Source organism: Buteo buteo, chromosome 13, assembly GCF_964188355.1.
Source record: "Buteo buteo chromosome 13, bButBut1.hap1.1, whole genome shotgun sequence".
In the NCBI taxonomy this organism is placed as follows: domain Eukaryota; kingdom Metazoa; phylum Chordata; class Aves; order Accipitriformes; family Accipitridae; genus Buteo; species Buteo buteo.
In genome coordinates, this window is record NC_134183.1 from 13,563,541 (window position 1) to 13,584,336 (window position 20,796).

General features: G+C 48.3%; 1 protein-coding gene across 3 annotated transcripts in view; it reads left to right on the forward strand.

The window, feature by feature from the left end:
- Positions 1–20,796, forward strand: part of MAP2K4 (mitogen-activated protein kinase kinase 4) — a 105,793-nt gene that overhangs the window by 78,225 nt on the left and 6,772 nt on the right. For all 3 annotated transcript variants that reach the window (XM_075044834.1, XM_075044835.1, XM_075044836.1), the window contains 5 exons: positions 2,329–2,448; positions 4,617–4,668; positions 5,084–5,211; positions 18,354–18,431; positions 19,491–19,639. In XM_075044834.1, coding sequence (XP_074900935.1) covers positions 2,329–2,448; positions 4,617–4,668; positions 5,084–5,211; positions 18,354–18,431; positions 19,491–19,639 — 527 coding nt within the window. The remainder of the gene's footprint in view (positions 1–2,328; positions 2,449–4,616; positions 4,669–5,083; positions 5,212–18,353; positions 18,432–19,490; positions 19,640–20,796) is intronic.

Genomic DNA, 20,796 nt, shown 5'->3' on the forward strand with positions numbered 1-20,796 from the left:
GGGTCTGGTGTGGTTCCAGTTTCACCTCATGTATGCACATCACTAGCACTGGATCCACGTTGCTTTCTCTAAGCCACTCTTGATAATACGGAAGTACCTCAGCTGCACTTTGCATTTGTTGGCAGTGCTGAAAAGGGACATTTTCTGCATGTGTTGCCTAAATTCATTTCTGCAGTTTAAATCTGAACAGGTCCTCAGCCATATTCATCCGTAGCCAATCTTTTGTTCTCCAGCAGCCTGAGGTCAACTTCCCCATGTCCTCTGAAACACCAGTCGTGTCCTCTTCCTGCTGCGCTGCACTTGTCTCTTTCACCATGGTGCCTCTGCTTCTGTGTCTGGCACAGCACCTTCTTGATCAGTCTATTCTGCTTCGTTTTGGGTGAAATGCACGTTTTCTGGGCTCAGGCTTGTAGCAGCCATTTCTCTTGGGTGGATGACATTAGCTCCCGCTCTACCTTGTGCTGATGTAAAGCCTGGTGCCAAATGAGCAGTGTAAAATGGGGCTGCCCATGGCGCTGAACCCACAGTCTTCTCCAGCCAGCCCACTAGTGGCTAAGCCCTTCCTAGGAAAGCAGATCCCCTCTTCTCAGAAGGGAGAGGCTCTCCACTTGGAGGCAGCATCCCTCCTTTGGAAGGAGGTGGTGGTGGATTCACTGTCAGCAAAGCAGCAGCATCCGTAATGCTGGTGGCATGTGGAATGCTTCCGGGCAGTTTGCTGCCTGTATTGCTGAAAACAGCCTTGCATGTGTGTGAGCGGCCCAAGACCAAGTGAGGTGGCACCTCTCCCTCTGCTTATACCAGCATGCAGTATTTGACACCACCTTTGCTGGGCACTTCTGTTCCTGCTAAACCAAGGATTTGGACTGGAGGCATCTTGGTGGATGCAGATCTTTGGCTTGCGTTTCTCAGGAAGTCGTTCTGAGTGGCAGAAAAGCCCTTTTTGGCTTTAAAACCTGTGGCTCTACAAGCTTTTCCATCAGCTAAATACAACTTGAGAATTGCCTCTGATTGTTATGAGCACTGGGGGATTGCTTCAAACAAAAGGGACTTGGGTGTGCAGGATGGGAGCATGGGGCTTTGACACACCTCCAGCTCGTCCATACCCTAGGTTTTGTTTCTAATTTCTTTTCCATGTATTAACATAGAGTTTGCTTGGTTTGTGTTTTTTCTGGTCAGGAAGAATCTACCTTCTGTAGGATAATTACTTGGGGAAGTTTCTCCTGTATTTGTTGCTTCTATATATTACAGGAGTGTGCAGCTTAGTCATAGCCAGACAGGCATCCCATGCTTTGAAACACCCAGGCAGCCCAGGGCAGCACTACCTGCACAAGCTGCTGCTCCCTACACAAGTGTTTTAAGTGGTATTTAGCCAGGATGAGACAACCAGGCTAATGTACTCTGCTCTGCATGTAGTTTTTGACAGCTAATGCAGTTTTAACACTCATTGTGAAACAGCCTGTAGAAGATAGGTATGAGTATGTTGTTTCTGGTGAGGACAGGTCTAGTTCTAGTGTTTTAGTATTTCTAGCCATGAAGAGTTGCCTGAAGTGCATTAGAGTCTACAGAAATAGCTCACACAAAGCCTTCTGTCATCCTCAACTGGAGCTAAAATGTTCGAAAAAATGGCTAAGCTGTCCATCACCGTATGGTAGATATATACTAAAACAAAAGATGAAGTCCTTTTCTATTGTGGGGATCCATTTCTCATCCTCAGCGAATCCATTGTGAGCAGGTCGATTAACAGATCTCAGGAGAGTTTGATAAAAAGACATGTTATTCTCCTATGGTAGTTAAGCTTAGCTTGGTTTAACACAGGTAGTAGTATGTTTTACAATTTCCTGAGTTTAAATTGTTTAACTGTAAAGTGCAAATCAACAAAAACCCCCACATATTTGGGTTTATTTTCATTTTCTCTTGCTTAGATATCTCCGAATGTTGTGTGAAATGTCTTCTGTCCTCTGCAGGGTAGTCATAAACTGAAGGGATTTTTTTTAGTCTTACTGTGCATGCTGGTGTTTTACTGTGCCTGCAGCTTTCTGGAGAGCCAAACTTTTTGAGACTTGGATTCATCTGGGTTCAGGCATCTAAAATGTAAAATTAGGTCTGTGCTGGTCAGCTAGATGCCTCTGTGGTGAATGGAGTTGGGGAGAGGTGCGTATAGGGGCAAGTCTTCCATTGTTAAGTTAATCAAGATGAATTCCACCCTTCCTGTCAAATGCATGTTGCTGCTAATGTATTTTGTTGGATTCAAGGGTTCTCTTTATGCTCTCTGGATTTTTGTTTCTCATTTTTATCTTGACAGTAACACAGATTCTTTTCTCTTTCCAGGGTGACTGTTGGATCTGTATGGAGCTCATGTCTACCTCGTTTGATAAGTTTTACAAATATGTATATAGTGTATTAGATGATGTTATTCCAGAAGAAATCCTAGGCAAAATCACTTTAGCTGTGAGTATTTTGTTAAACCTTTTTGTGTATGTTTTTGAAGCTAACGTGAAAAATTCAGATCTCTTTCACTCACATGTGAGAAAGCTGGTTGATCTGCACGCAGCAGAGCTTCTGATGTTGTATTGCACCACGCTTTTAATGATCCTTGAGTATACTCTGAATTTTCCACAGCGTATTTCATGACAGAAAACCAGGTCCTGGGGTCTGTAATCAGTTCATAAAGAGACCCCAGGACCAGCTTCCTGCTCTGTCTGCTTAAACATGGGCACCGACAGCATAGGCACCAGCCCCCTCCTCAAGGATTGCTTCATGTGCACTGGTGGTGGCATCAGTGGAAGCTGGACACAGGTCATCTCATCCCAAGGAAGGTGCCTAAAACAGACAAGCTGTCTCCGCTTCCGTTGTTTGTGACGGGAACAAGGGATTGGGCATTTATAGCCAGGACATGTGAACCCCACCAGACTGTTTGAGAGTAAGGGTCTGGTCTCAGTGAATTGCCTACCCTCTCTCTGGAGTCATTGGGGAGAGGTTGGTGCCTCTGTGTGGGAGCCGAGTTCCCATCTCGTGGTGCCTTAGGTGGTGAAGTGAGATGAATCCCACCCAGGGTATCTGAGTGCAGCCCTGCTACATGAAGCCCACTGTCTCCCTTTAACGAGCCCTGTAAAATTATCCTTGGCTGTTGCAAAATGAGCCCTTAGTTGCTTAAATGCAAGGACAAGGCAACTGTAAAACAAACTTTTGGGTTTGGGCTATGGAGGAAGGCGTGTTGAAAGGTATCCCAAAATCTCTGTCCTGCTGCTGCCCATAAAAATGTCAGGCCTATTGGATTTCTGCAAGGGATGCTGGGCCACTCCAGTCCAGAGAAACCTCTGGGAGTCTTGTGCAAAGGCTTCCGAAAGTAAAAGGGAGTCTTCAGCAGGTGGAGAACCTGGCTGATGTTTTCTTGACTTACCCTGGAAGTCCTGGCCCAATAAAAAGTCAAGACCAAGCCAAACGAGTTAGTTTAGTGAGGCTGCTGGAAGATGAAAAGCTGCAGAAGTGGAGCACCATTCAGGAGTAGTGGGGAAAATGTGTAGCCCCATCATGTGCAGGTGGGGTATGTGCTGCAGCTCACAGCTCGGTGTGCTCCACCAACCACCCTGTATTTCATGTTAGAGCCCTTTTACCCCAGGTTGAAGAGCTGTGGGCTTCTGCTTCACCTGCTTGAGGGTGGGGGCAGAAGCCTCTGGCAGGGTGAGCTTGGATTTAAACAAACATTCACTAAAATAAAAGCTGGCTTTCTCTTGCTGAAGCTCAGGTCCAAGGAGGCCATCCAGTCTCATTCCACTGTGGGCCTGCCTAGAAGTCAGTTGGTGCTGTTGTTCAGAGAGACGTAGTAGCTTCTGCTGCCAGAGCAGAAACCTGCACTGGAGGACCAAGGTGGGCCGTGAGGAGGAGACAGCACTTCAGCTGCCTCAGAGCCTGCCAGAGCTTTTAATTACCTAAACAATTGAACATGGGGTTGGGCAAGCAGGAAGGACCAGTCTCTGAGAGTTGTTCCTTGGTGCTAGACTTCATCCTTAGCATAGCACAGCTTTGGAGAGCTTTGCAGAACAACACGAACACCTTCTTGCCATCATCTTCAAGGCAGTCTTTTGGTCATAGGTTTTGATGATCTTTTCAGTAAAAGCAAAACGAATTAAAGTAGTGAACTTTCAGGGTTTTTTTTTTAAATCATCCTGTGAAATCAGGCTCCCTAAGTGTCTCTTGATGGTGAATGATAAAATCAGAACAGCCTCTGCTGCTCCCCACACTGTTTCTGCTCAGCCAGTGGAATAGGAACAGTTGTTACCTGCTGAAAAAGTACAGCATAGGGTTTGAAATAAGTCATTACTTAAGATAATTAACATCAGAAATTGCGTGACTTCACCCCTTGCTCCCCTCTCCCAGCGTGTGATCTTTCTAGGTTACAGGTGGTATATGTTTACTTAAGCACATGCCCTCTTTTATTTCACCTTCTGTTTGCAGGAAAGATTGGGAGAAAAATGCTTTTATTACATGGCATATTACAGCATTGATATCTCAACATATTAAATGCTTTTTTCCCTCTGTTCTTGGTGCTCCAGAAGTTTAATAATCACAGGAATCTTAGGACATTTGCTTATTTTTCATCTGTTTTTCTTTCCTAGACTGTGAAAGCACTAAACCACTTAAAAGAAAACTTGAAAATCATTCACAGAGGTGAGTTCATGTCTTCTTGCCTACAAAAATAATTGCAAGAATTTTAAGCAACCTTTGCTTCAAGTCAAAGTGTAATTAGCACGTGTAGTACTGTGAGTGTGAGTACAGGTTTTGCACAGGTGTGTCCCCAGTGGCTGTTTCATTGCCCCTTTGGTCTGTGCTTTTTCATAGAAGCATGATTTCAAGGTGGTTGGGTGTCTGCCTCTGCCTCCGGGCACATGGCATCTTTGGGGCTGGCTCCATCTCCTCTTGCTCCCAGTCAGGACCCTCAGCGGCAGTGAGAGCATCCAGTCACCGCCCACCAAGGGGCAATGGCAATTGTGCAGCACTGCCGGTGTTGATTCTCTGCAGCTGCTGTTCTTGAAATTGAAACCTCCAGCTGTGACTTACTGATTTAAATTTCTTTGCCTTGCAGACATCAAACCTTCCAATATTCTTCTGGACAGAAATGGAAACATTAAACTCTGTGACTTCGGCATTAGTGGGCAGCTTGTGGACTCCATTGCCAAAACGCGGGATGCAGGGTGCCGGCCGTACATGGCGGTGAGTGGGGATGAGCTGGACAGCGGGGAGCTGGCATGGCTGTGGGCTCTGCAGGATCTTACCCTCCTTTGGCAGGCCTGGCTCAGCATGGGCCTGCCTGTCGTCTGACTGAAGTGTCAGCCTGTTTCCCATGGGATGAGCACCCCCTTCCCAGACGAAACTGAGCTCTGGAGTGAGCGCTGCTGCTGGCAGTGTCAGTGAAGGCATCCAGGCTGTGGCACAGTGACCAAATTCCCTTTTTTTAAGCTGGGTTCCTCTGCTGCTGCCAGTGCTGCGGTGCTGGAGCGGAGAGCTTCTCTGTGCCTTCCAGCAGTGCCTGCTCATGCTCCAAAACAAACACTGCATGGGGGGAGAGAGTGCCGTTAGGGTGTGGGTTTTTCTTGGTCTGCAAGAAATCCATTTGCTACGGTAAGATTATGTCACAGGAGTTATTGCAGAGCGGAATTATAGTGATTTTTGCAAACCACTTTAATTCCAAAGTGTGCCGTAACTTAATTCCAGGAGAATGTGATTCTGGAGAGCAGCGGTGACAGAGCAGCTGCATGGAAATTGCTCGGACTGAGCTGTGGCTCCTGGGAGTCTGTCCTTTTTGTTTGCTTCCCTCCCCCTCCCAGGGAAAAAAACTGTGGTGGTGATTTTCAAAGCTGTATGAGGGTTTTAAACACTTTGGTGCATTGTGCTGCGTCTCTTGGTTTTATGTGAGCTGAGGATACCTTGTGCAGGGAGCTGTGTGTCTGCTGCTGTCAATGTTTCATTTCAGTGGATATATTTAACTCTCATTGCTTATCTCATGGCTCTATATGCTGAAAAATACTGTTTTCTGAACTCTTTTTATCTACCACCAAGGAAACAAAAAAGGAGTATCTCTGTCTTTTAAGGTACAGTGCCCATCTGGTCCAGGTAATGACTCTCATATGGCTTTTGTCTAACTGTGGTGTCCAAGGCAAAACCTGTCTGTGCCAATTCTGATCTGTGCAAGCACAGAGTCTGAATTTTGGGAGCATTCGACCTTTTCTTTTCACTGTCCTCATAGCAGAGCTAGTTACTCAATGAGCTGGACAGAATATTACAAATGAGTTCTGTTATTGGAGACCAGTACTGTGGTACAGCAAAGTCTGTGCAAGCTCCAGACCTATGTAACATAGTGAAATGGGGCAGTTTGTTTAAAAAAAGACCTTGTGAGGCTGCAGAGAGGGCAGAGGCATGTCTCTGCTCTGAGCAATTTTGGCAAGTGCATGGAGCTCCCCGCAGGGAAGAGGATCAGTCAGAGCTGCCCAATTTGTTGTGTTGGTGGGGCATGGGATGCTGAGGGCAGCAGCAAAGAGAGGTGCCCCAGGAGGGGATGGGAGCCAGTGCAGTCTGAGCTAGCCTGACCCAAGGCTGGGTATTTGCATCTCAGTCTGCAGGCACTTCTGATAGCATCACTCCGTGGAGTTACGGCTCTTGTTGACTTTTTCCTATCCTCTGAGATGTGTATCAGGTCTGTAAATAGGGCTCTTGAAAAATTGCTCTCTCCTTTTCCCCTCCCAAGTTCAGTGGGCTATAATTACAGGAATTAATGTTCCCACTTTTTCTTAGAACCGTGGGTAGATGGTTAGCTTTGCTCAGGCTCTTGGTTTAGTTACGACATGACAGTTACTGGCATATCTGTAAATAGCTGCGCTGCTTCATTTCCCCCGGGACTTGGGTGGGTGAGTGCTTCCGATAGCTCCTTGGTTTTCCTCCCTGTCTGTGCATATGTGCTCTGCTCTGGAATTTGTGGATCTCCATCACCAGCTCCAGACTCTGTTGGATTTTTAAGTGAGCAAAAGTGTTTCAATTCAGTTTGTGTTTTTAAGAGGCTTGGCATGGTACATGGTTTGTGGGACAAGCCAGCAGCTGGCAAGTGGTGTGGGAGACGGCTGGCCTCTTCCCTTCTGCTCTCCTGATTCAGTGACTCCTCTCCAAGTACATGAGCCTTTCCATGTACCGGGAAGCGTGGGAAATGGGGAGATGTCCCTGGCACGCAGGCTCATCTGCCAGCTCTCTCTCCAAGCCAGCAGAGGCTGATGGCTGTAGTGATGCTGTGATCAAACCTGAATATACCTGGGAAGCAGTCAGGCCAGTCACACTCCCTTCAAAAGGAAGACAGTGTTGGGTTTTTTCAGTGTAAAACAGGCAAAGGGCATTAGCTGTGTTCAAGCCAGGGAGGGTCTGATAAGGGCTGCTGGATGATACTCCCTGACGATGAGAGTGTGTTGCTCTGCAAGGCCCACTTGGCCCGTGGCACTTGCAGTAATTCTTGTAGCATGAGCACTTGCCCACTGAAGGAACCTGGTAACACCGTGTTCACTGGACCTAGGTCCCCAAGTAGCCATTGGTAACAATAACGTTGGATGTCAGTCAGCTTGACTGTGAGCAGTCTGATTAGGCAGCAGGAGCCATGTCCAGCTGCTAAGCAAGTGCTGTGTGGCTTAACCAAATTGTTAGAGCTGCCACAGAAAGCAGCATATCAGCCTTGGAGCTGCCAGTGCTGGAGAAGTTGTTTTGCTTTTGGCTTTGAGTTCCCCTGCGATTGTTGTATTGAGTAAAGGCATACATGTTGATGCCTTGTGTTCTCTGAAAGAAAGAAAGGAAAGACCGAGCCCCTGTGCTGCCCCAGGTGGCAGCCAGCCCCCGGAGCAGACTGGGCTCTTTGCTGAGCCCTCCAGAGACCTGTGCCTATGCCAGCATTCTGTGTTTGCTCTAGGTGAGGTTTCACAGCATGCTCACGGCAGCCATAAACCAGCAGTGGGGCTGAGATTGCTCCCGGCCAGCCCTTTGTCCACCCCCTCTACTGCTCCCTGGCGATCCCTGCATTGCCTCTTGCTGTGGTGGGTGCTGCTGATTTGGGTGGGAGGGGAGGCTGTGTGAGCCATGCTGAAGCTGGTGGTCCTTGTGGCATTTTTGCCTATTTAATGCTCAAGTGAACCCAGTTTCTGTGTCGGAGAGGAGGGATGAGACTGGAAGCGCCTGGTTTAGGTAGGGGAGGACCCAGCCAGCGTGAGGATGGATGTCCTGCCCTGCCCTGCTCCTTTGGGACCCCTCCAGGGGCAGAGTTTGATGGTGTCACATGTGTCCTTGGTCCCTCAGGTCCTTTTCCCAGGTCACCTGGGAGCTGCCCGCTGCAAGCTGCAGCTGTGCCTGAGTGCCAGTGCCCTGTGCCGCTTTGCCCACCCTCCCCAGGGCTGCCCGCTGTGCTCTTCCTGAAGAGTTGTCAAGATGAGGGGGTGGACAAGGGGATGTGCAGCGCTGCGGTTTACAGAGCAGCCTTCTTGGTGCTAATGCATGATCTGTGACCCAGCAGACACAGTTCTGCTTGTCCCTGCCTATGCAGGATTAGAGGGCCAGTGCAGAGCCCTGTCGCTGCAGTGCTGCTGCAGACCAGTGCTCAGGATGTGTTTCCTGCTCATCATTTCTCCCTGGTGAAGATGGGCAGTCGCTGCTGGTCTCACATCCAGGGCTGGGTGGAGGCTGTGTCCCTGTGCTCGGATGGCTGATGCAGAGTTCAGGCCATGCATGGAAAAGGGAAAATTCCCAAAGCAGGTGATAGAGATGGCTCTAAGCCGGGCTCTTCCAGCCCCCCTGTGCACATGGAGGGGAGAGGCTGCAGGGATGCAGGAGCTCTCTGAATCCTTTACCCAAGCAGAGCTGCAGCAAGAGCCTCTGTTTCAGCTTCACATTCCTGACCCAATGCCCAGGTTTTCATCAGGCTCAGTCATTCATTTATCTGAACAGGCAGGCTGTTAGTTTGAATTCATGCAGCTAAAATCCTTTTGAATGCTCCTGAATATTGCTGTGTGTTGGACTTTTTTTTTCTTTTCTCTGAATCTTGGCACCCAGCCATAATTTTTATGACTGAGAAAACGAATCTGGGAGGGGACTGGGAGACATGTGGCACCGTCCCTCTGCAAGCAGCGCAGACTGGATCCAGGCTCTGCCGCCCGCGGCGTAGCGAATGCCGGGGGAGATGCCTGAGCTCTGAGCGCAGCCCTCTCTGCTTGTGTGCTGCTGCTGTCACCCGCGTGCTTCAGGGGTTTCAGCTGAGAACATAACCTCCGCTTACTCATTCACCAACTAAAATTGTCTGTGAGGTTCGCCCAGCGTGGGACTTCTCCAGTCCAAACTTGGCTCCTTACATCACACGGCGCAGAGCCCATGCCGAGCAGCTCCACTGCAGCACTGAGCTCATGTCTTTGCGTTGGCGCTTCCACCCCCATCCTGCCGGGGACGCAGCAGGACAGGATTTTCCTCCTTGCCCGTTTAGATGCTTGTCTGCACAGGCAGTTTATATAAACCTGGGGAAGCATGTCAGCAGCTGCCTGTGTAAGCAGACCACTCGGCCAGAAGTATTGCAGGCAGGATGTGAGTTTTGTGGAGGAGAGTATTGAAAGGGGGGAAAGAAGTAATTTTGGCCACTGGGATTTATGTTGGAAGTGCCTAAAAGTCAGGTTTGGGAGATCGTTGCTCTTGGGAGGCATCGGAGGTTCAGCTGGAAACAGCAGGCTGCTCCTGCTTGCCATGGGTTTGCTCTGCGTGGGGCACGGCTGGCTGTGCTGGGGTGGCCCATGGTAGCCCCCGCAGCTGTGATTAGCTGCGAGGTGGCTAATTGGAAGCCATAAATAGCAGAACATGATCATCAGGGCAGTGAAGATGCAGAGAGGGATGGATGAGGCTCCTTAGGGCAGGGTCAGGTGTGGGGAAAGGGAGCGAAGGGTTTTGCAGGCCCCAGGTGTGCAGGCGTGAGCCTCCTGTCCTCCCTGAGCCTGTTTGGCTCTTGCCACTCGTGTGGGTGAGGCTGCGGGGGGGGATTCTGCTTCAGGAGTACCCATGGGGATTTGCAGGGGGATTCTCCACCCCTGTGCCGAGCCTTTTCCTACCAAGCATGGGAGCGCCCTGCATGCCTGCCGCATGCTCGGCGCAGGCTGGGGGGCTGCTGGAGCCGCTCGGCAGCACCCCGGCCTCCCCTGACGGCTACCCTGGCACCGCTGTCTGGATGCAACCGAGTCCGGCCTCCGCCTCCTCCATCTGTTCCCTGCTGCGGCATGACCCTTGGCAGTGGAGCAGGCAGGGCATGAGGGCCGTGGCAGGAGGGTTCAGGACCCACGAGGGTTCAGGACCAAGTACTCAAACCTTCCTGGAGCTCCTATTTCCCATAATGTGGGAAGGACCGGGGTCAGGACTGGACCTGGGGGGTGAGGGCTGTGCTTTGCAGGTGCAAACTTTCGCGGGTGATGAGGCCAGAAGGAGAGACAATTGAACGCAGCTAGGGAAGCCTCCTGATCCTGTACCCAGACCAACAGCTTCTGACTGAATGGAAGAGATCTTTAAGAAAGAGAAAACAGATTTTAAGGCTCAAACTACTAGTGACTCCGGCCTGGCCCTATCTGAGTTGCTACATGATGATTCACCTTTGCTGATGACCACCTGCATTTTGTTATGCTTGATTTCTGGTTAGGACATGTGTAACTTCATCTGTAGACACCCTCTCGGTTCCCTTTCTCTGCTGCATCATATTGTCCTCTACGATCGGAAGTCATCCCCTTGCACTGCCTCCTGCTGGACTCCTTTTCTTTTCAGTATGTGTTTGAAGGCTTGCCTGTTGGTTAGGCATTCAGGCTATGGAAAAATAACTGGGCTCCCTACAATTCGGTCCTTTCTAACTACCTACTTCAAGGACTTCTAGAGCATGCCCACCAAAATTGCAGGCCCTCGGTGAGGTTCTGTGACAAAGTTACATAGCAGGGCTGAAATGATACCTTACAGCCCTCCAAAACTGCTGCCGTTCTGGAGCTTGGCCCTGTTAACCTAATACAGTTCTTGGAAGCAGCAGTGGGGATGGCACTGAGGGGATGTGTCTGGGGTACTGGAGGGTGGCCTTCCAAAACAAAGCCAGATGGAGACCTCCAAAGTCCTGAGTTAAAGATGGCCTCTTCAAGTGCTGGAGAATTTACCATAGGGCCCGTGAAGTTGTCCTGGTCATTAATTATGCTCCTAATACTATATTTTTAATACAGGTAAGTCTTGTTTTAATGGATGGCTCTGGGCTCTTGTTTCTACATCATTTGCAGAATTAAGCAGTCCTTTACTTGCCACAGCCTCTTTCCCCAGGAGGTACTTACTGACTCTGATGTAGTCGCCTCTTAAGCTTTTCTTTGAGGAGATTAGGGACTGAGCAGCTTATGCCCTTAAGGCAGATTGGATTGTATTATATGGCTGTGCTATAACCCCCCCCATTTTTTTAGCATCCTTTTACAAACGTAGACCCTGAAATTGAGCAAGCTTCCAGTGTTTGTATCTCCTGTGGAGTGTATAATAAGAGCAGCGGTTCCTAGCGCATCATCCCAGCAACACGCCTTTAATATTGATGGTCTTCTGGGATTTCATGCTCTCTTGTCCTTTTCTAGGAGCCTGTCTGTCACCCCAGAGTGCTGCTTTTTCTGTGTCTGGTTGAGTGAGTCAGCATCCAGCCAGAGCCCAGCTTACCAAACATTCAAATCACACTAGTTCTTCAGGAACCCTTATTTATCACACTAGCAATATTTTTATAATATGCAGAATTTAGCAACACTAATTTTGTATTTTCTTGGATATTATTAGCAGTAGGCCAAGAAGGGTCACCTGTGAGGTCCCATTATAAATCCTTCCTTTCCCACTCAGTAGAGTCCTTTTAACAACAGTTACATTCTGAACTCTGTCAGTGAAGCCATTTACTACTCCAAATTATTGATGCTTGATTTAGTTGCAGTCCACACAATGCATTGCACTAGTCCAAGTTTACTACAGCCACACATTTAACTTTTTTAACAAGATGAATAAGGTAGTTGAGAATATGCTGTGCTAAGCCCAACAGGACCTCGCTGCCTTCATTAGTGTTCCTGCTAATCCTCCTGTGCCTAGCAAGTGTTCCCCATCCACCAGTCCATCACATTTCTGCGATCTTCCTGATTTTGAGATCAAGGAATTCAAATGCTGTTAGGAAAGCCGGCTGGGAGGGGATGGTAATCTCATGCGAACGGAAACCAGTGTCTCCACCTGGAAAATGCTGCTAGAGAAGTTTTTAAATGAAACATTCTCTCAGAGTAAATATGTAAAGGAAATAGGAGGGGAGGAAAGGCCATTCTCTAGAAACATGATCTCTGCTGATAATCTCTGTGCAGCCACAGGCTTCATGGCTGACCTGGGCAAGAGGGAGGGACAGGAAATCAAAGAACAGAGGGGATTTTGGAAGGAATGTCTGAATTCAAAAGTCCAAGCAGGGATGAATGTTTTGGCTGGAGTATTTTTTGACAATACTACTCTTATCTCCTGTGTAGGTGTAGAAGTAACAGTGTTATTGCTGCTGTCCTAGAGGTGGTAGACTGAGGACCAGGGGGAAGCTGCGGGTCCACCTAGCCGGCACAGACAGAAGAACCCGTGCTGTCCACTTCCCTGTCAGCTCCTCCACCCATCACACTGTGTCTTTTGCTCTGCTGCCTCACACCCTGGCTGAGGAGCTGTGTCTTCCCCTGCAACTAGGGTAGGCTGCTGCATAGGATGCTGCACGACCCCTGTAGCGATTGGCGCTGTGATACAAGCCCAGAAAAAACAAAGCGTTAATAGCTTTTTCATCGACCACCTAGTACTGGAGGGGCGGGTATAACCTTAGAAAAGCCTTTGCCCAACACGGTGTGACTGTGATGCCTCACTTTCTCGTGTGAATGACTCACATGTGTGCTTTTAGACCCAGGCTTTTGCAGCACTGAGGTCACCTTCTGTGAGCTCCTACATGCCCAGGAGGAGATCCAGAAAGCTTATTAGGCTTCACTGCACATAAAAATTGAGGTCCACATGAAATTAGACACCTCACCTCTTTAGCAGCCAGTAGAAGAATTCGGTGTCACCAAAGGGAGATCGCTGTCACCTAAGGGAGAGCCTCTGAAAATTCCTGTAGAGCAGAGCAGGAGTGAGCGGATGGATTTTCACATCTGTTTGGAGCTCCAGCACCTACTGTAGGGCTGCATCTTGGGCATCGAGGTCTGCTTGAGAACCAGCATGGCGAGTCCCTGAGGACAGTCACCTCACAGAACAGACTGCCTCTTTTCTGGGAGATGGTGGTCATGTTCACAGGGCTGGTAGTGAGCATCTCCTGGGGAGGTGAGCAGTCAGGCTCTTCCTCAGCCTTACAGGGTCTGAACTGCCAACCCAGGCCTGTAGGGAAGTCAGGGAAGGGACTTGCAGGAATGATACATCTGGAGGTCTCAGTGAGCAGATGAGAGGGAGCTGCACACAGCATCCTTGCACTCTGGTGGAGGAGGAGACAGGAGAAGCAGGTCCGAGAGCCCAGCGAGTCACTGCCTCCTTGCCTGTCCTGCTTTGTGCCCATCGCTTACATCCCAGCCTGGGCTGTGCTGTGACACTAACGCTGGCCATCGCTCTGTGCTCCGGTTGAGTGTGTGAGAGGCCTGTGTAGGGGAGAGCCCTTTAGGAGGAACAACTTGGTTTTCACCGTAGGAATATTCTTGAGAAATACAGCAATGCGCAAAGTGAGTGACAACATTTTCCTTTACTGAACAGCAGAAGAATTTCCCAAACTAGTTATTTATGGTCCTAAAGATGGTTTCTATTGCTGTTGCACAACCGTGCAGGCAGCTGTTCAGAGACATCGCTCCTCTCCTTGCTGTGGCTTCAGTTTGGAGTTGGCCCCGAGAGCCAAGTCACTCGGGCAGTGACAGATACTTATTTCTGCAAGCACTTGCTGAGCCCCCTCACAGGGCACTGCCACCCAAATGAGAAAGCCATGGTAATGGGGTCACCACTGTGGGAGAGATGGCATTTTTGTCTTGAGCATCCCTAACAAATACACATGTGGTATTTCAGTTAATACAACAGCAGAATAGCGTGCTAGGGAGCCATGGCTCTTGCGTGCAAGACTTGTAGCCAGTTTGTGTCAGAGCAGTGAATGTCTTTTAACTCTGGCTGTCCCAGTTCGTAGCTCACTGTCTGGTTTGCAGCTGAATTTGGTGCAGATGATGCTGCAGCCCGCACAGCCCTGCTTCCAGCTGTGCAGTGCTTTACCTTGTTCCTGCCATCAGCCAAAGCCAGGGAGGTCCCTGGACTTCATTCATTTCACATGTTTTTTAGTGCGAGAAGATAAGTCTCCAATGGAGCCTGGTAGCTTCCATCTTGCATCTGTCCGTTCCCATGGTTGGAGCAGAGGGAGAGTTTGTATCGTGTAGATTTTGTTCTGCTTTTTGTATTGCAAAAATTTAGCTCTTTATGGTTGTTCTTTGCTCCTGGTGACCTTTTATTTTAGTTCAGTTTAGGGATGCATTGACCTAAGTAGCAAATAAGAGTTTATTGTGTACATTTTAATGCCATGGAGGCAGTTTTGAATTTGCAGTGCATGTGGGATAAAATTCCCTGATTATATAACCAGTGAAAATCCAGATCAGAGCTTCAAGAATGGGGTTTTCCCAGGAATGCTACTTTACTCTTTAGCAACATGAAACAGCTGAAGACTGCAGGGAGTCGTGTGTGCGTGTGTCCTTGTGTCACACCCTGAATTGCATGTGTTTGCTTAGCTGGGGGTTTGGAGGAGAGGGAGGATCAGTGCTGACCACTTCTGCTCGTTTTTCAATCAAGATGCTGGTGCTTAGGTGGACACTGAAATAGAGAGAAGTGCTGTGGCAGCCTGCACCCTTCTTTGATGCATTCATACCCTGCCCCTTCGCACTGTCAGCACATCCAGTGGTGGGTCTCAATCCCAGCCATTTCCTTTCCTCACGCTTGGCGTTAGAAGGACACCTGGCACGAGCTGGGCTTTGTCTGCAGCCCTCGTTCCAGGTCCCTGGAGTGTGACACACTGACTCTTCCTTTGTTGGTGTTAATTGCTCCCATGTCATCTAGATGGAAAATTCCCAGGATTATTTCTGCTCTGTGTTTAGACGGGATTTATTTTGGTCCATCCTGCTTTCCCTTTAACTGTGCCACCATCGTCTAGTGCCGAGTCCCTGTTGCTTGTCTTTGCTCTGCTCAGTTGACTGTCTCACCAGTGCCACCTATCTCACCAGTCCCTGTAACACACAGCCTTTTAGTACTTCATGCCCTGCCCAAAATACCTGCTCTCCATGCAGCCCTTTAATTCACTGTGCTGCACAGAAAGCAAGTCCTTCTGCAGCCTGTGAACTGCTCTACTCTGCTGCAGCACATCCCTTATGGATCTGCAGTGTGGGGGTCCTGGCACTGGCCAGGCAAGCATCCCCATAATTTTGCGCAGCCCTGTGCTGGCTGGTCCCTGGTGGCAGCCTCCTAACATCATGATGTATCCCCAGCAGCGCGCAGGGCTGGGCCACCCGCCGCCGTTCCTGCACGACAGCGTCTGTCGAACGGGCAGTGTGCCCCACAGGGCTGTGTGTAGCCTGCTGGCCCCAGTGGTGTTGTGCCTGAGGGACGGGGAAGGTATAGCTCGATGTCCTTCACACCCACTCTCGCTGCTGGCTGCTGGAACCTAGAAGGGAGAAGGATTCACCAGTGTCTGGCAGGAGGGGTTGGAGGCAAGAGGATGCAATGAGAGCTTTGCACAGAGGGAAGGCAGGACTGGTGTTGCAGGGCTGCAATCACAGCAGCATGGTACCGGGCATGCTGCTGGGCTGATGGAATCTGGCTGTTCTGGGGCCTGAGACCCGGCAATGCTGGAGGGGCTGCATGGGAGCTGTAGGAAACAAGGCTGTTGGGGAGGGACAGGCCCATCACACTGCCGGTGACATAAGACAGGACAGGGTAGACACAGCATCACTCATGAGCGTGATTGATGAGAGTCCCTGGAAGCGTCTTTTCAGCCTGTAGCCTTTTGTACAAGGGGACAGAGGAGGTGCCTGCCTTGCCACATCTAATGCTGGTCTGTTGTTGATGCCATGTTCTTCTATGCACCTTTCTCCTGCTGGTATTTTCCATTTGCTTTCTCATGAATATTTTGGACTGTTCACAGATATATATCACTGAGAGCATTTTGATTTTTTTTGTGCCCATTAGGTGATGTTATTCCATATGTTACTTCCAAGCAGAGGACAGCTTTGATTTATAAGTCTGAGCTCCTCTTGTCCTTCCTGAGCCTGAGTGTGAGCCAATGCTCACCCACAGGCTCCTCCTTGAGTTGTTTTGCTTCTTACTGAATGGTCCAGTAACCTCCTGAAACATCCAAGAGCATCCACGTCCTCAATGTTTGCTGCTTATCAAACCTTCAAATAAGCAAGTAGCAGGGACTGGGAATATGTGTTTTCCATTCAGATCCTCACTCCTCTTGCTGTTTTCACATGCTTTTCCCACTGTCTCAACTACAAAATTGTGGAGAAATTGTCACTAGATTTCTGTTCTCCATATTTAAAGAAATGAATGCTTATATTGGCTATTAATTCCTTATCAGCTGATTTGGTAGTCTGTTGATATGGTGTGCCCAATATGGAAAGACTGAACTCATCCAGTAAAGGCAGGATGGTGGCTTGTGAGCAGTTAGAAGCATGGGTTTACCTGCAGTATAAATGTGGTAGGTTTTGACTGAGCTAAAAGATGAGCATGTGAAGGGCTGATGCTATGTTTAATAGAGTTGAATTTTAGTAATTTTATTATTTTGTATGCCAGAATTATTGAAAACATCCATCCAAGTTGTGAGAGGAATAACTGATACCTGAGTTTAAGATGAATGGAAACCATAACCAAAGGATAAGCAAGCAAAGTGAAGGGCAGACCTAGGAGGGTGGAAAAAAGGCAGTGTGTTCAGGGTATGGCCTTTGAAGCCAGCCTGTTTCAAAGCAGATACTGTAACTGGAAGTAAGGATGATAAAACACATCAGTGGCACTGGGAAGGCAATATACCATGTACTGAGGAGTAGTGGACACAAGAAGGTTGTAGAAGAAGCCACATGTAGAACCACTGAAGCTTGGTGGAAACTTCTTCTCCCTTCTCTATGTGGGTATGCATGGGTGATGGCCTGGGCAAGTTTCCTTGTTGGAGAAGATCCTGGTGACTAAGGGAATGGGAGAGGTCTGGAAGCAGTCACAGCTGGGGCAGCCATGTGTAAGTGGTGGGCTGCAAAGAGGAGAGCTGGCAGCATGGCAGAGCAACCAGAAATGCCATGAGGGTTTAGGGGCTGGGAGGTGTTGTGGGAATGTGGTAGTCTTATGCTGTGGCCCACTGGAGGGCTGAGGTTGCACTAAGGGACTTCATTCACTGCATGGCACTCATCAGCCGGCATCTGCCATGGAATTCTATAAAAATGTAGCTTACAAAGCAACCGGGGCTTTCATAGTATTTCCTGTACCTGATAATTTAGTATTTTATTGCAATTCAGGTCTCTTTATCATTGTTGTAGTCAAACCTGAATGAGACCCTGTTTCTTTTGACATTTTAATTATTATGTTTTTAACAAAAGAAGGCAGAATTAACCTTTTCTGAGAAAGATGACATGCAAAGCATAAAAATGTTTTGTACTGGTTCTCCTCTCTGGATAACTTGCTCTTATGTCTGGCTCAATATTGTTTTCTATGGAAAACTTTTTGAGTGTCTGAAGACCTTGTAACATCATAGTTGCCTTCAAGGGATGCCCAAAACCTTGTAAAGAAGAGCTCTTCTTAAAATGTATTGGTTTTAATACCTCCTGAGGTTTAGTGACCAGCAGACAGTTGGGAAGAAGAGTTCTGATAGATGCTGCTAACGTCAGTTGCCTCGGCTGGTGGGTGAGAAGACATTTATTCCAGTTCTTATGATTCCCTAGGGACAGCTTCGCCATAAAAACAGAGAAAGCAAGTCTTTCTGTTAAAGAGATCTCAAAAGTTAAACAAAACTAAATAAATAGACGGTAACAATTATTCAAGCTGCTTTCACAAAAGGAAAAAAAAAAAGATTGGACTGTGCTGAATTGCCATTTCAGATCACCTTTTACACTATACCTCCATAAAAGCAGTGTTTGATTCCTTAACATCTTTCTTTGCTGGGGTTGAATGTCTGCCCTAGCAACAGGTTTGCCTCTAGGGCTGTGCCAGGTTCTGCCAGGTGGGACGAACTTGGAGTTTTTTCTAAGTTTGCAGGTGCTTCTCATTCCTTCCTGCATGGCACAGTGTTTGACTGGTCCTTCTTCCTGTTTCAGCCTGAAAGGATAGATCCCAGCGCATCCAGGCAAGGCTATGATGTCCGCTCAGATGTGTGGAGCTTGGGAATTACATTGGTAAGTGAGTGGGGTTTAAACCCTCTGCTGCGCTGTACTTTCCTGGTGAGTAGCCTTGGTGCGCTTTGCAGTGTGATGGAGTAGGTTGGTGTCAAACACGTGCTTGAAACAAAGCCCAGCTCTGCTGCTGTGAAGCATTTGCATGTTGTGATTGCAGTGGGCACCTCCTGGCTCAGAAACAATATAAATCCCTTCAAGGCAGATGGCTCTCCTGAGCCCCTGAGGATACATTTAGCTGCAGCTATGTTTTGCAGAGAAAGAGATGTGAGCAGGGAAGAGGTGTTGGATCATAAATGAATTTTGTCTTCAAAATCTCAGATGAGAAGCATTGGTGGGTGCGGTGGTGCAGAACAGAGCATCCAACCTGTGTAAATAAGCCTCTCACAGCCCTGGCATCTGGTGTACTTCAGCTGTGCAGAAGACTTCAGTTAATCCTGGATCCTGGTTGCTGATTCCTCTCTGGCTTAACCACAGCACTTCTGGATGCACACAATGATAAATTGAAAAGATCTTCGCTTCTCGAGGTGGTGAAATAGAAGAAAAAGCAGAAGCAATAAATATGAACCAATAGCTTCTGTCTTCCCCACTGATGTTTTAAAATGCTTATTTTCATTGTCCTTCAAGGAGCAGGGAGTTGGACTCCATGATCTTTATGGGTCCCTTCCAGCTTGAGATACTCTATGATTGTGTGATTCTCATTATCCATTTTCTCCAGTGGTTGTTAGGATGCTTGGGAAGGGACTGGAGGATTTTACTCTCCTACTTTTGAACAGTAAGAACATTGGTTCATTTTGTAGTCAGTAAGGAGAAGACATTGTCAACATGAAAGCATGGGATAGCCAAGTTAAATCTGGAGGTGCTGCTAACGTAGGCAGCAAAACTTACTATTAGGTAAAACTTTCCCTCCTCGTCTCTTAGCTGAGCTTTGTATAGGGAATGGGATGAAGAATCTCATCTTAGTCTTCCTTTTGGGGGCTTCAGGGTCCTTGCAGACATTTTCCTACGTTGATTGGACTTACCTTGTGTAACCTCCCTGGTGCTGTTGCTGTCTCTCTGCAGTATGAGCTGGCCACAGGGCGATTCCCCTACCCCAAGTGGAACAGTGTGTTTGACCAGTTGACACAAGTAGTAAAAGGAGACCCACCGCAGCTGAGTAACTCAGAGGAAAGGGAGTTCTCCCCAAGTTTCATCAACTTTGTCAACTTGTGGTAAGTGTTTCCTACTGAAAGCACTTGGAGTTGGCTTGTTTTGTCATTGCTAGGTATTTGGCAAGGGTTGCATGCCAAGCACTTCGTAGCTTAGTTTCACATTTCTGCGCCAATGTGAGGGTGAGGACCTTTCATATTTCACTGGTTTGGAGGTGATGGGAGACTTGTCTGGGTGGGAGCTGAAGGACAGACCTTTGGAAACTGCTCTTCGAGGAAGGGATGAGGAGAAAACCTCTGAGATGAGAGTCTGTGCTCAGGAGAGGCATGATAAGACCCGTGGCAGGAGGTTTGCATGACCAGGTAAGGGCCTGGCCTGTGCATCCTGTTCCTTGGTGTGACACAGCCTTGGAGCAGACCTGTTGTTTGCTCTTTCTTCTGCGGGCAGAAGCCTGAGACACCTGGCAGTATTGTCTTGTTGTTGGGCAGAGGATCTGTACTGGTCCTGCCTTTTGCCTGGCAAGGCCAGGAGCCTTCCCACCCAGTTCTGCTCAGCACAGTGACTGTCAGGACCTGTAGTGGGTGGCTTGCTTGGTTGTTGGCTTCATGTCTTGTGCCAATCATATGTCAAGATCAAGACTAGAGATGGTTTTCTGTAGGGCAGGGCCTCCGCAGCGCGGTCAGTGTTGGATGGAGCATGTGCAGTGTCTGCGCAGGAGGGGCTTGGGGCAGTCCGTCTGCCTGCCATGTGTGTGTGGTCCTGCTTAGGTTAAGGGCTGATTGTGAATTTTCTGATGAAGTATTTTTCTCTCAAGATGTGAAAATTGTTTAACATAATTTCGTTAACCTAATACTGAAGCACACAGGAGATGCATCAGTGTGACCTGCGTTTGTCTTCTGGGACCTTCTGCCCTGGGCAGACCCAGGTGATGGACATCCCCAGCATAGAGGTGTCCATCTCAAAGCTCTGTGACACAGGAAGACTTGGTTCTAGACAATTTTAACTTTCAAGAGGTTTATTTCAGGGTTTTGCATCCACTGGAGATGTTTTTGGGGTTTGGATTTTACTCTCTTTCAGAATTCTGAATTTTTATGGAGGCCAGGTTCCACTTTCCAGCTGGCTATAAGGAAAGCCTGGTTATTGTCTTTGGGCTGCAGAAAATAGAGCATCAAAACAGTTTGCTGCTCAAAAGAAGTTCCCATTTTTCAGTCAAAAACGG